This window comes from Geotrypetes seraphini, chromosome 1 (assembly GCF_902459505.1).
Source record: "Geotrypetes seraphini chromosome 1, aGeoSer1.1, whole genome shotgun sequence".
NCBI lineage: Eukaryota > Metazoa > Chordata > Amphibia > Gymnophiona > Dermophiidae > Geotrypetes > Geotrypetes seraphini.
This window is the reverse complement of record NC_047084.1, coordinates 35,359,432-35,375,134: the sequence shown is the minus strand read 5'-3', so window position 1 is coordinate 35,375,134 and position 15,703 is coordinate 35,359,432. Positions and strand designations below refer to the sequence as shown.

Below are 15,703 nucleotides of genomic sequence, written 5' to 3'. Positions count from 1 at the left end.
TGGACTCATGGAGGGATAGAGAAAGATTGGTTGGGGGAGGTAATGAGGTCCGGAGGAGAGGAAACGTGCAGGAGGCAGAGAGAAAGAAATGTTGGACTGGTGGGCAGAAAGGAGGGAGAAATGTTGGACTGTGAGGGGGGGGCAAAAAAGAGGAAGGGAGGGGTGATGTTGAACTGCAGTGGACAGAAAGGAGGAAGGGAGGGAGAAATGTTACACTAGAAGGAAGGAGAAATGACTCAAGGAAGGGACAGATGTCAGATCTGGAGAAGGGTGATGGAAGGAGGGAGAAAGAAATGTCAGACCATGGGAAGGGGGAGTGAAGGAGAGAGAAATGCCAGACCAGGGAATGGAAGGGAAGGAGGTGAGAGAGAGGAGAGGAGAGAGATGCCAGACTGTGGGAAGGAGGGAAGGAAGGAGAGATGTTGGACCACTAGAAGGAGAGAGGGAAGGAGAAATATGTCAGACCATGGAAATGGGGAGGGAAGGAGAGAGAGATGCCAGATCATGGGAGAGGAGAGAGATGGCAGACCATGGGAAAAATGCCAGATCATGGGGAAGGGAAGGGAAGACATGGAAAAGCAGTAGAAAGCAGAAAAACAGTCAATGAATATGAAGGCCCTGGAAATACGGTTAAGAACACAGTCAGAAGGAAGTGCAGCCAGAGACTGGGAACAGATGATTAGAAAAATAAAATCACCAGACAACAACGGTTAGAAAAATGATTTTATTTTCAATTTAGTGATCAAAATGTGTCAGTTTTGTATTATATTTGTCTATTTTTTGTAGCTGTTACTGAGGTAATATTGCATATTTTAAAGTCATCTGCCTTGACATCTTTGAAAAAAAAACAGAATTAAATGATAATTAACATTTTCTCTGTGTACAGTGTGCTTTGTGTAGTTTAATTTTGTGGCTACCATTATATATTGTTAATAAGATTATATTGTGTGTACAGACAGTCCCCAATTTAAGAACAAGTTTCGTTTTTTAAACCGTTGTTAAGTTGAATTTGTATGTAACTCAGATCCTGTAAACTACACAGTCTATAAAAACATTAAGGGCTCCTTTTACTAAGGTGCGCTAGAGTTTTTAGCGCGCGCAGCATTGCCGCGCACACTAATCCCACGCTACGTGCCAAGAACTAACGCCAGCTCAGTGCTGAGCTAAGTGCACACTAAGTGCGTGCTAAAACCGCTAGCACAGCTTAGGGCTCCTTTTACTAAGATAAGCTAGCATTTTTAGCGCATGTAGGAAATTACCGCGCGCTACGCTTCTAGAACTAACACCAGCTCAATGCTGGCATTAAGGTCTAGTGTGTGCGGCAATGTAGTGCATGCTATTCCACATGTTAAAGCCCTAGCGCACCTTAGTTAAAAGAGCCCTTAGTAAAAGGAGCTCTAAATGTTAAAAAACATTAAACATTAAGAAACAGTCCTTATAATAAAGTACTGTAGTTTAAATAGAAAGAAAAGATGGGTTTACACTTATTTTTGTTCTTCATCAGTCCCACTGTTCCCTCTCCACCACCACCACATCCAACATTTCTCCCTCTCATCTCTCTCTTCCCTATGCATCTGTACATCATACTTCTCCTACCACCATGTCCAATATTTCTTTCTCTCCCTATGCCCAACAATTCACCTCTTTCTTCATTTGCTCATATGCACTCTCTTTCCCTCTCTCTCCCACACCCATGCCCAACAATTCTCTCTTTCTAGTCCCTCCCCCACCACAGCATCTCTTTCCCTCAATCCCTCCATTGTTCCATTCTATCTCCCAAGTTCTTGCTCCCTCTTTCCTTTCTTTCTTCCTTCCATCCTTTGTCCGTTTGTGCTCCCTCCTTCCTTCTGTGTCGCAATGCGACCCTGCATCTCCCTTCCTATGCCAACGCAGTCCCTCTTCCTCCTTTCCTGACCCAACACGCCCATTGTCGTCACCCTCCATTCTGCGTCCCAAATTTATGCCTCCCGCAAGTGTTTACCTCTGCCCGGCTCCCTCCTCCCAGCCTGAAAGCGGTCCACTAGTCTTTGCAAAGCAGTGATTGCAAGCTCCTGCCTGCGGTCCACTGATCTGGAAGCCTTCCCTCTGACCATCATCTGCTAACCTTTACAACTTATCACTCTCCCTCCCCCCACCCGCCCCCAATATATGGCCAATCATCATCCATACATTTAGGAACCACCACTGTCTCATCCCTCCTTTCAACTACTATGCCACACAATTCTGTCAATGAAGTTGTCCTCTCCTACAACTCCAGTCTCTCTTCTGCTATTGATACCCTCATACCTCCCATTTCACATCCTGTAAGATGTGCCAAGCCCCAGCTCTGGCTGACCACCAACATCCATTACCTGCGCTCCTGTGCCCAAGCTGCTGAATGTCTTTGGCTTAAATCTCACACACATGCTGACTTCATACACTTCAAATTCACACTGATGTCCTTCCATTCTACCCTCTCACTTTCCGAATAAGAATACCTTTTAACTAACTCTCTTAGGGCCAACCCTCGCCGTCTCTTTGTCACACTCAACTCTCTATTCAACGTACTCCCATCTAATATCCCATCTTCACTTTCCCTCCAGACGATGGCAAAGTTCTTCAATGATAAGATTCACAAGATCCACTTTGAATTCTTAACCAAGTCACCTCTCCTACCACCCATTTCAGCTGTCCACTCTGCCAACCTCCTTTCAACAACCGCTGCCATCTTTTCCTCCTTTTCTAAAGTCACGGAAGAGTAAAATGCTCACCTTCTCTCCTTCTCCAAACCCATCACCTATTCCTCTAATCTGATTCCCACCCACCTACTTGGAGCTATCACTCCCATTGTCATCCCTCCCATCTGTCATATCCTCAACAACCTATCACTCTCCACTTCAACAGTTCCTGATATCTTCAAATATGCCGTAGTTACACCTCTCCTCAAAAACCCCTCACTAGACCCCACATCCTCCTCCATCACCCCATCTCCCTCCTCCCATTCTTATCCAAGCTACTCAAACATGCTGTTCACCACAGTTCCCTGGACTTCCTTTCTTCTCAAGATATTCTTGACCAGCTTTAATTGGACTTTCGCCTTCTCCATTCTATGGAAACTGCCCTTGCTAAAGTCTCTAACGACCTGTTCCTGGCCAGCTCCAATGGCCTCTATTCTATCCTCATCCTTCTTGATCTGTCTGCTGCTTTTGATACTGTTACCCGAACATGTCATCTCTTTAGAGGACTTTCCAGGCATCCAGACAGGTTTTCAAAACCCAGCAGTTTGTCCAGGTTTTGAAAACCGTTGAGCTCAGGGCCACATCTGGAGGGCAAGCGCATATCATCGCATCGCATCTGCGCATGTACAGATGCCCTCCAGACGTGGCCCCGAAGAGATGAGGTTTGTGTGGGGCCAGGGCTGGAGGGCGGAATGGGGAAGGGCTGAGGGCAGAAAAGGGTAAGGTGGGGGCAGAACTAGGTGGGGCCACACGTCCTCTTTTTTGTAATACAAAATCTGGTAACCCTATATATACTTCCCTCCCCCCCCCCTTTAGGGAAAGGGACCTCCTACTCCTTCCCTTCAGTCTGTGTTAACCTAAGGTGACCATACATCCTGTTTTGAATGAGACTGTCCCATTTTTAGATCCCCTGTCCCATTGTCCCCACACACAGCTTTGGGACACCGAAATGTCCCGTTTTCAGGGACAGCGTCCCGAAGCTGTGCATAGGAACAACGGGACAGGTGATCGCTTCCGCTCCCTCCCTGCTGCGCCAAAGCCAGCCTCCCTCCTTCCCTCCCTCTAGCGCCGATTCAAACCTCCCCCCCCCCGGTCTGCCGCCGCTGCTTCTTGCCACCAAGAAGCCTTCTTCCCGACGTCAATTCTGATGTCGGAGAGGAAGTTCCAGGCCAGCCAGGCAGCGATTGGCTGGCCCGGAACTTCCTCTCCGATGTCAGAATTGACGTTAGGAAGAAGGTTTCTGGGTGGCAAGAAGCAACGGCAGCGGAATGGGGGGGCGGTTGAAGCGGGCGCAGGAGGTTGGGAAGGAGATGTTATATGTGGAATGTAGCTCAGTGCCTGATATGTTAAATAATAAGATTGTAATCAGTTAGAATAGTTCTACCAATAATAATGTACATTCTGCACTGAAATACTGAAAATGCTGACATTTAAGATTGCAGAGGCGGTTGAAGTCTGATGCTAGAGGAGAGCATCTGTGTGTAAGCTGAAGCTGGTACAGCTATGCCCTTGTTCACCAAGACTCTGTGAGTAGGAGCTGGGTCTTATAATTTGTCAGGACTGCCAGAGACAATAAGTGTGTCACTGGAACTCCAGCACCGAAAGAGAACAATTGTGTGGCACTTCAAGTAAATTAAAAGTATTAGTTCTCCCTGCATGCCCTTAAGCAAATTTAATAGTAAGGGAGACAGTTTTGTGTTTCTTTATAGGCTCAGAATTCAGTGAAAGACTGGCATGTGCTGCCAGGCAAATTTGCATTTAGGGAAACATGAATCTGTGAACTAGTCTTGAGAAGTTAGAAATATTTTAGAACAAATATATTGACTTTTTGGGATCAGACCATATGGGATTGAACTTCATGGGAGATGCACAGGATTCAAAAGTACTAGACCAGGGGTCTGCAACCTTTAAGACATAAAGAGCCACTTGGACCCGTTTTCGAAAAGAAAAAAAAACTTGGAGCCGCAAAACCATTATAAAACAAATCTAACACTGCATATATTGTTTCTTATCTTAATGTTTAGATGCTGATTGGTCCGGCGGCACGGCGGGGCGGGGCCGCCGGACCAATCAGCAAGCAAGGCTTTCATCTGTGCTGCTCAGCATGGCTATTTTTCCCACCGCGACGCCGGACTTGTAAGCTGCATGCCTGCATCGCCAGAATTTAGGTAGGCTGTTTTCATCCCCGTGGGAGTCCCGTGGGCCAGGGGGGGAACCCGCGGGATCCCCGCGATCCCCGTTCCCGTGCAGACCTCTATCACACGTCATCCTCCGCGCCTCCCATTCTTCAGGAGTGCGCTGCAGCCACTGAAAGACTCCGGCCCGCGTGACACACTACCGGAGCCGTGGCAAAGGTAAAAAAGAGCCGCATGCGGCTCTGGAGCCGCGGGTTACCGACCCCCGTACTAGACCATCACATGAGCTCACCAACAAGCAACCTTTCACCTGTCATGCCGATTGAATATTATTGAGCTGAAGTAGAGAAAAGCAATCCATTTATGGGCTGGAACTCTATAATATTTATAGTGGATTGCATTTCACAAAAGAGTGGCTTTGGCACGGCAGGGAGGGAGGGAGGCAGGCAGGCTGGCTTTGGGGGAGGGGGTGGGACAAAGGCTGGAAGGCAGTGAGGGGGACATAGGAAGGAAGGAGGGAGGGAGGAAGGAGAGAGAAAGAGGCAGAGAAAGGGGGGGGGGGGTTGTAAGCAGAAGAAAGACTAGAGAGAGAAAGGCCTGGATCAAAGGGGAAAGACAGGAGCCAGAAGAAGGACTATGGGAGGTGCAGACAGAGGGGGAAAGAGACCCTGAGGAAGAGCAGAGAGAGGCAAGATCTTAATAGAGGCGGGAGAAAGAGGGAGACCTGGAACAAAGGTACAAAGGAGAACTGACACTGGATGGGGGGGGGGGCACTGGGGACACTAAGGACATGGGAAGGAGGCACTGGGGGCACTAAGGACATAGGAAGGAAGGAGGGAGGGAATAGAAAGGGACACTTGTTGGGCCTGAGTGCAGAAAGAAAGGATGCACAGTCAGAAGGAAATGCAACCAGAGACTCATGAAATCACCAGACAGCAAAGGTAGGAAAAATGATTTTATTTTAAATTTAGTGATCAAAATGTGTCAGTTTTGAGAATTTATATCTGTTGTCTATATTTTGCACTATATTTGTCTATTTTTCTATAGTTACATTGCATATTTTAAAGTCATCTGCCTTGACATCTTTGAAACCCCCCAAATATAAATGATAATTAACATTTTATCTGTGTATACTGTAGTGTCCTTTGTGGGGGGGGGGGTTAATTTATGGTTTTTTACCATTATGAATTAATAAGATATTATGGGCTTCTTTTACTAAAGTGCGCTAGCGTTTTTAGCACATGCTGCACCCCGCACTACACGTAAAATCTAATGCCAGCTCAATGGTGGCATTAGGTCTAGTGCGTGCGGCAATGCTGCACACGTTACTCCATGCATTAATAATAATAATAATAACTTTATTTTTCTATACCGCCATAGTCAGGCGACTTCTAGGCGGTTAACATTGTAAGAAGGCTGGACATTCAGCGAATAACAATACAATACAATACAATACAATACAATACAATAATTCTGCATACAATACAATACAATGAGTCTGAATACAGTACAATACAATACAATACAATGCAATGAGTCTAAATACAATACAATACAATACAATAAGTCTAAGTACAATACTATACGATGAGTCTGAATACTTTACAATAATCTAAATGGGAAACTTACGTTCTAATTGGAGTTCTATGGGTAATGATACCTGAATACTTTAGTACTAGCATATTAATTGGAGTTCTAAGGGTAGAGAATACCTAATATGTGAAAGGAGCTTCTTGAGAGAAAGAAAAGATGATTACAGGGGGGAGGTTCTAGTGAGGGAGGGGATTGTTTTAGTCAATGAATTTGGCGAAAAGGGCGGTTTTGATCGATTTTCGGAATGCACTGTAAGTCAGATTGGGTTCGTTTATGTAGTTTTTCAGCCAAACTTGCTGTCTGTTCGCTTGGAACTTAAAGGTTCTATCCAGGAATGATTTGTATCTGCAGCCTGTGATCTTTGGGTATGTAAAGATGTTTTTGTTTCTGGTTGCTAACCTACCTTAGTAAAAGGAGCCCTATGTGTACATGAAAAATGAATGGAAGAAATTGGGGGTGGCATTGGTGGCGGGACTAACAATTAATCGATGAAAAAAATAAATGGTCTCGTTATGTTAACCACAAACTGAATCCTCGGTGATCCACTGGAAAATGCATTTTCCGGAGGGGGGGGGGGTAATTGTATCCATAAGAGCCAACTTTTCAAAATAAGCGGGAGGGGGGTGATAAACCCGACAGACATAGTCAAGGAGTTTTGTCAATATTGAGGATGCTCAAGCGCCTATAGCACAACTGGCTCCTATGATGATTTGATTTGTTTTCTTTCTTTTTAGGGAAATGTCTCCTTCTTGAACATTTTGCTTTCAATCTTGGAAGCTTCTTTCTTTTGCCGTGTTTTTTAGCCATAGGAAGGGGATTTCTGAAAAAAGAAACCGAGCGCAGTTTCTCGGGCTCTAAAGCCGCCAGCCGGCAGGGGGCGCTGGTCTCTCCTTCCCGCCGCTCTCCGTGTGCCTATGCCGCGCCGCGTCGTAGCTGCTGCTTCCGAGCTCGGACAGCCGGTGACAGAGCGAGGGAGGCAGGGACAAGCTGGTGTCGGGCAAGCGGAGGAAGGGCGGGAAGCCGTGGGCAGAGCCGGACGCCGCAGCTGGCAGGTCCTGGTCTTCCTCCGGAGCGCTGACGTGGCTCTGGGGCCTGAGAGCGGCGGGCATGGGGTGGTGAGGCGGGCCCGGCATGCCGGGAGAGCACCGCTCGTGAGCTCCGGCTAAGAACCGGCGGCTGGGACAGGAGCCATGGAGGAGAAGTATAGCAGCAACGTGATAGCCAGCGGCAGGCTTGGGCCTGTGGATGTCCCGAGCTCCAGGTGAGAGCTCCCGGGGGAAACTGGTCCCACATTCCCCTCCTCCTATATCGAATCTGTCACCAGCATCCAGTACACCCGGAATTTCCTAGGATCGCCAGACCCAGAGTCCATGTACTACAGCCAGAGCCTCTAGAGCAGGGTTTCTTAAACCAGTGGGACACACTAAGCTAGTTTCTTTAAGTGATAAATTATAATGCATTACAACTTCATTGTGTGCAAATACAGTAGACTCTCTGTTAACCAGAACTCTCAAAGCAACCAGAAAGAAAAATCTAAGTACCGGTAATGCTTTAAATAAAAATAAAATCAATTTGTGGTGGAAATTTAAGTGTAAACGTGGCACATCACACCTGAGCACTCCCACACTTTGCCTACCACATATCTGGTAGTTTGTCTGGAACAGTTTATGGTATAGCATAGTATGGGGTATAATATTAGGCCTGTTTTTAAGCAACCAGAAACCACATTTATCCAGCATCTATCAATCCCCCATGGGTGCCGGTTAACTGAGAGTCTATTGTATATCATCAATGACGTAAAGGGGCCTTCCTAAGGGCTTAGCACCCCTCCTCCTCTCTGTGCCCCCCCCCCCTCCACTTCTCTCCTTGCCACATTCATCCCTTCCCCTATACATTTTTTACTTCCTCAGCGCAAGGTTGCTGCCTGCATCGGCACTCTCCAACGTCACTTCTGGGACCCACACCTAGGAAGTGACATCAAAGGGCATGCTGCTCATGCCAGAAAAATTTAAAAGGGAAGGGGGTGCATGCACAGCAGGGGTGGGTGAGGAAGAGGGTACCACTCACTCTTACTACGCCACTGTATCTCATGCATGAAAGCCAGACTATTTTGAGAGCCTCTACCCTAGAGAAAGAAGTCCATACATTTCCACACACACACAAGCCTCAGAATGCCTAATTAGGGATCCCCACACTCGTCAGTACACCCAGAGCCTCCAGAGAAAGAGGTCCCTATGTCCCCCGAGAAAGCAGTCCTCCATGTTCACCTTTACACCTAGAGTCCCCAGCATATTCACCAGTACACCCTAAGCTCCCCCTCCCCCCCAGGAATCCCTATACTCTCAGAAGAAAAGGATCCCCACGTCACTCCTGTTAAAGAAGATTCCCTCTCCCCATGCACTCAGTTTCCAAGGAATGGTGATCATGTAATCTCTGTACATACGGAGCCCTGTCTCCTTTTCAGTGACTGAAATGCCAGGAATAGAGAATGATGCGGGAACTCATTTTCCCATCCCAGTGAGTTCTTTTCCTGTCCCTGCCTTATTCCTGCAAACTCTGTCCTCATCTGCGCAAGCCTCAAACACTTTAAAATCCTAAGTGTTCAAGGCTTGTGCGGTTAAGACAGAGCTTACAGGAATGGAACAGTGACAAAACTTGCAGGGGTGGGGAAAATTTGTCCCCATGTCATTCTCTAGCCAGGAACTTCAGCAGTACTCAAAATATTCCTTGCTAGGGGATCTCTAGTTTGACTGATCACTTCTTACCTTGTTCTTTCAAATGTTTTATCGGGTCCAGGGTGTTTCATTTTAAGGTTTACTCTGGCATTCCCCCAATAAAGAAAGTTTCTATGCTTTATGTTGGAAATTAATTTCTGAGTGACTGGTTGATCTTCCGTGATTGTATGATACACTCTAGAAAGCTTAGAATAAGTATAGAGAATTGTTAGTTAACAAGAAGCAAGAGGAAAGCCAAAGACCAAATGAGATCTATGACTTTGCACCAGGAAATGATTAGATGGATCCTTATCTGTCAATATGTACTACGCTTTGATGTCAGAACTAGGGATAGAAAGAAAGTGGTAAAACATCAGTTTAATACTGCAAAGTTCAACAAGGTAGAATAAAAGCTTAGAATTTTTATTCTGGCAGTAGGAAGTGTTCAGCTCAGTGACCCAAAACAGCTATCATGTTCTCCCTGCTATTGGTTCCTAGAAGATAATATTTCTCAGACTTTTCTTAAAAGGTTACTCATAACCAGAGCTGAAAAATGGGTGTCTAAAATTGCCACTGGAAGGAGAAGTGGTGGCTGAATCCAGAGCGAGTGACAGCCCTCAGGTCAGAAAGAGGACTGGCAGTCTCCAAGGCTGGATGAAGCAAGGGTGGCTGCTACCAGAGCTAGAAGAAGTTGTTGGGCTGTGGAAGAAAGGAGGGAAAGGGGAGAGGAAAAAGGAAGAACAAAAATGTTAGGCAAATAACAAGAGAAAACAACTATAGGAAGTTTATTTCTGGCCCCTAAGAATTTTGTCTTGTGCCTTTTCTATGAATGGTTCTACTTGACTTTAACTAATCCAACATCAAAAAAAATCAGGTCTTCAAATACACAATTCCCTCAGCTTCTAAATCAAAATAAAAGGAAAGATTATGTCAAAAATTTTATTTTCTGAAAGGTTGTTCCATAATAGATTAAAAATGATAGAAAATAGAATATAGTTTCTTTCCTTAAAATAAAGTTGATGGTCCCAAAACCTGGGAATTGATACTACATAGTCATAGAGGTTAAAGTTTATAGGAGATAGTGAGTTTAGTTTCCAAATATTCTGTATTCTAACTTTGTACCAGGGCTTTACTTGGTATTACATCTCACTGATTGACATTTTTTTTCTGTTTCTGTTACAGGTTGAGTAGATATATTGTGTTGCTGTGTATCACAAAATTCTTAAAGGCGTTAGGTGTCTTTGAATCCTACGATCTTTTAAAAGTAGTCCACATTGTACAGTTTATCTTTATATTAAAACTCGGGTAAGTGTGCCTTAACAATTGAAAGCTCCACTTTAGCAGAGCTGTTCTGTGATGTAGAGTGGATGGGGTTTCAATTGAAAAACTGTGAGGATTGAGTTCTCAGGAAAAAGCATATGGAGAGGAAAGATTTACATGTAAGAGTGGTCCTAGAAACTTGGGTGTTGCATGCATGTGCTGCTTCATTTTTTAATGTAGTAAACCTTCTTTTGCTGGAAGGAACAATTGATTTTATTACAATTCTGGTCCCTATCTTTTTAAGGAAATGCAAAAGGGGCTCAGACTACCCTCCCCACCCTTTTTCTATCTTTTCAACAAAATTATTAAACGTGAAGCTTCATCTGCTTCATTGCTATTTGTGGTGTGTGTGTGTATGCATGTATTGTATGTTTTACACTCTGAAGCACAAAAAAACCCACATCAAAATGTTTTTGTCATATTTTCCACAGAACTCGGCCGCTTCTTATGAAATTTAGTGTGTCGTGTCCTAAATGAAGTTGATGAAAAATGTAAATATTTCCCACAGCATCACAACACTACCTTGTGCAAATGAATTGTTGCTATGGGATATGTGCAGAAGCAAAGGTTAGTTTGTAAACAGTCTCTGTATCAAAATGGTTTTCACTGCAGAAGACCAAAATCCGATAAAGAACTTGGTACTGCTAAAAGGTTGCAGCAGTTGATGATTTTTGAAAGAGTTCCCACAGAAGGGTTGGAACAAAAATGGCCTTGATATGCTGCTACACAAGATCCAAGTAATGGTCACTGTGGATTGTAAACCAGGCAGTGGACAACCACACTCGATTCGCACACCAGAACACATTGATGTTGTATGCAATCTTGTACTGAGCCAGGAGGACACACCATACAACTCGCCAAATAGCAAGAGAAGCAAGAATATGCCAGACAACTTTGGTTAGGATAATTCATGACGATCTGAAATTAAAGTATCTTCAAAAAGCGTCATATCCAAGAGTTAACTTTTCACAACAAAGACACATGTCTGAAACGGTGCAAGTAGCTTTTGACCAAGTACCCAGAGCACAGCGTCGGCTTCATTTGGTTTACAGATGAAAATATACTTACAGTAGCTCCACCAATTAACACACAGAATGATCGCCTGTATGTGTGAGGTTCATGCCAAACGCCTACAATGGACCCACCCGATCTTCAGCAAGTCAGTCATGGTCTCGGTCACAATTTCTAAAGTCGGATTCACAGATCTGTTCTTCATCAATCCTGGGGTTAAGATCAACAGCGCATACTACCGGGATGTCCTCTTAATGCAGAAGCTGTTGCCAGCGATCCATCGCATGTCAGAAGACTATTTCATCTTCCAACAGGACTATGCCCCGGCACATCAGGCAAAGGATACCGTAGAACTCCTACATCAGGAAACCCTAGATTTCATTGGTCCAGACCTCTGGCCTGCAAATTCACCAGACCTAAACCCAGTTGTATACAGGATCTTAGGGCTGATACAAGAATGTGTCTACCAGACAGCAGTATCTGATGTTGAAGACCTTAAACAGCGCCTCATCGCTGAGCTGAAGCAGAATATCATTGACAAGTCCATATATCAGTGGCAGCCAAGGCTAAGGGCTTGCCTTTGTGCAAAGGGGGCGCACTTTGAATATCTACTTATTTGAAATATTACTTTTTGACTTTACATTATTCTGCAAGATACGCCATAAAACTTTTTGATGTGTTTTGATTCAGTTCACAATTCATTTTCGCAAGGTAGTGTTGTGGTGGGAAATATTTATAATATTTTACATCAACTTCAGTCAGGATATGCCGCACTAAGTTTTATAAGAATCAGCTGAGTTCTGTGGAAGATATGACCAAAAACTTTTTGGTGTGTTTTTTTTTCGGTTCACGGTGTATGTGTATATATGTATATACTCAAATATAAACCAGTCCGAATATATACCCACTCACTCCCTCTCCCTCCCGAACCCAGAGCTGGCCTCTCTGCAGGTCCACGTTAAATCCTGGTGGCCCAGTAGTGAGCTGGGACAGGAACTTTCCCTTCCCCAAGGTGAGGTGTTGGGTCCTGTCCTGGCTGTCAGCTGGCTGTAGAATCACCATGCACCTCCTCCCTGCCCCCCTCGGGCCTACCTTAATCACTGGTGGTCCAGTGGGGTGAGTCAGGGCAGGTGCGATCCTCTGAAAAAAATGGCTGCCACATGTTCCCATGGCAACCTCACGAGGCATAAGAACATAAGCAATGCCTCCGCTGGGTCAGACCTGAGGTCCATCATGCCCAGCAGTCCGCTCATGCGGTGGCCCAACACCTGTGCAGTAATCCTCTATTTATACCCTTATATCCCCTTTTCCAGCAGGAAATTGTCCAATCCTTTCTTAAACCCCAGTACCGTACTCTGCCCTATTACGTCCTCTGGAAGCGCATACCAGGTGTCCACCACACGTTGGGTAAAGAACTTCCTAGCATTTGTTTTGAATCTGTCCCCTTTCAACTTTTCCGAATGCCCTCTTGTTCTTTCATTTTTTGAAAGTTTGAAAAATCTGTCCCTCTCTACTCTCTCTATGCCCTTCATGTTCTTGTAAGTCTCTATCATATCCCCTCTAAGTCTCCTCTTCTCCAGGGAAAAGAGACCCAGTTTCTCCAATCTCTCAGCGTATGAAAGGTTTTCCATCCCTTTTATCAGACATGTCGCTCTCCTCTGAACCCTCTCGAGTAATGCCATATTCTTCTTAAGGTACGGCGACCAATATTGGACATAATATTCCAGATGCAGCGGCAGGATAACTTCTTTCGTTCTGGTTGTAATACCCTTCTTGATTATAACTAGCATTCTATTCGCTCTCTTAGCAGCTGCTGTTCACTGTGCCGTCGGCTTCATTGTCATGTCCACCATTACCCCCAAGTCCCTTTCTTGGGTACTCTCATTCAATAACATCCCTCCCATCGTATAGTTGTACCTCGGGTTTCTGCTTCCCACATGCAATACTTTACATTTTTCAACGTTGAACTTCATCTGCCATCTCGTCGCCCATTCTCCTAGTTTGTTCAAGTCCCTTTGCAATTCTTCATAGTCTTCTTTAGTCCGAGCTCCACTAAATAGTTTGGTGTCATCCGCAAATTTTATTATCTCATACTTCGTCCCTGTTTCTAGATCATTTATGAATATATTAAATAGCAGCGGCCCGAGCACCAAACCCTGTGGAACACCACTCGTAACCCTCCTCCAGTCTGAGTAGTAGCCCTTCACCCCTACCCTCTGTTTCCTACCCGCCAACCTGTTTCTGATCCGCGACTTCTTTCTCCTCCTTCACCACTCCCTTCCTGTCTCTGTTGTCCAGCGCTCCCACCTCCTCCCTAGCTGGCTGTTTCCCTTTGACATATCTAAAGAACGGTTTGAAATTTCGTGCTTACCTGGCTAGCCTCTCTTCATACTCTCTTTTGGCTTTTCGAACCACACGGTGACATTCTTTATTGATACTTCCTGTGCTCTTTCCAGTTCCCCTCAGTGTTGGCCTTTTTCCATTTCCTGAATTAATTTTTCTTATTGTCTATCGCTTCCTTCACTATTTTAGTTATCCACGCCGGGTCTTTTGTTCGACTCTTTTTGCACCCCTTTCTGAATCTGGGGAAATACAGATTTTGCGCCTCGCTCACTGTGTCCTTGAAAAAAGACCAGGCATGTTCTACCGTTTGCCATTTTTTGGAAGTGTTCCTAAGTTTCTTCCTTACCATTTCCCTCATTGCTTCGTAGTTGCCTTTTCTGAAGTTAAAAGTTGTCGCTATGGTTCTCTTTTCTTTCGGTTTTCCTACCTCAACCTTGAACTTGATCATATTATGATCGCTGTTTCCCAACGGTTCCACTACTTCCACTTCCTTTGCAGGTCCCCCTAACCCATTTAGGATTAGATCCAGAGTGGCATTTCCTCTCGTCGGTTCTCTAACAAGCTGCTCCATGAAGCAATCTTGTGTCGCCTCCAGGAATTCTGTCTCCCTAGCACATCTTGAGCTTCCAAGACACCAGTCTATCTCGGGGTAGTTGAAGTCTCCCATAATAACCGTGTTACCGCTTTTGCATTCTCGCTTCATCTCGGCTTCGATTTCTTCATCGATATCTCCGGTTTGCCCGGGTGGACGATAGTATAGGCCCATCTTTATTTCAGGTCCTTTCCTACCCAGTATTTTAACCTATAGCGATTCCAACTTGTTGGTCGTCTCTGCTGTGTCCATTCTTGCTGAAGTCTTGCAAGGTTACTGCGAGAACTCGCGGCAGCCATTTTTTCAGTGAGATTGCATGGGCAGCAGCAAAAGAGGATTGCTCCTTCCTCGACTCGCCCCACTGGACCTCCAGTTACTAAGGTAGACCCAGGGGGCCTACGCTGCTTCTCCAAGGCAGGGAAGAGGTATGCAGTGATTTGACAGCCGGGACAGGACCCAACATCTCACCTCGGGAGAGGGAGTGATCAGTCCCATCCTGGCTCGGCTTGCCACATCACTGGACCACCAGGATTTAATGTGGACCTGAATATAAACCAATATTCCCATTTTTGGGCCATTTTTTGATCCAAAAATCTCGGTTTATATTCGAATATATACGGTAGAGAATAAAATGGGGACAATTTTGTCCCTGGCCCTTCCCCATCCTTGCAAGCTCTGTCCTCATCTGCAAAACCTCGAACACTTATGATTTTATAGTGTTCGAGGCTTGTGCAAATGAGGACAGAGGTTGCAAAGATAGAATCTGTGAGGATGAGAAGGAGATGGAGAAAGATCCCGTGGGGACGGGGACAAATTTGTCACCATCATTCTCTTATATATGGTATATATTGCTGTACTAGTCCCAAGAGGATTTTGCAGCATTATAGCCCTTTTTTTCTGGGTGGTGATTATTATAGGTATGGTATGCTCAGTTAGGGTGCTGGTCTTTGACCAAAAGGACTGCCGCGTGAGCGGACTGCTGGGCATGATGGACCACTGGTCTGACCCAGCAGCGGCAACTCTTATGTTCTTATGCTAAAATATGCTACATACATCCATGTACATTTAAGTCCTTGTGAAAGCCCAATGAAGCACTGCTTTCTGTCCCCATTCTCAAATACATGCTAAGTCTTCAGGTATTAGCCAGCTGCATTGTGCACATGACAGCAGTTTGTGCTCTTCTCCCGATAACAGAATAAGAACAGAGTATGATTGCCTCACGTTAATAATAACATATGACGTTGCCCCTTTTGGTGATTGCTCAGGCCATAAACCTTT

General features: G+C 45.2%; 1 protein-coding gene across 1 annotated transcript in view; it reads left to right on the top strand.

Annotated features, from left to right (window-relative positions):
• The first annotated feature begins 7,120 nt into the window (after window positions 1-7,120).
• Window positions 7,121-15,703, top strand: part of SLC30A5 (solute carrier family 30 member 5) — a 121,124-nt gene continuing 112,541 nt past the window's right edge. The window contains exons 1-2 of the mRNA XM_033929860.1: window positions 7,121-7,706; window positions 10,342-10,464. Coding sequence (XP_033785751.1) covers window positions 7,636-7,706; window positions 10,342-10,464 — 194 coding nt within the window. The 5' untranslated portion in view covers window positions 7,121-7,635. The remainder of the gene's footprint in view (window positions 7,707-10,341; window positions 10,465-15,703) is intronic.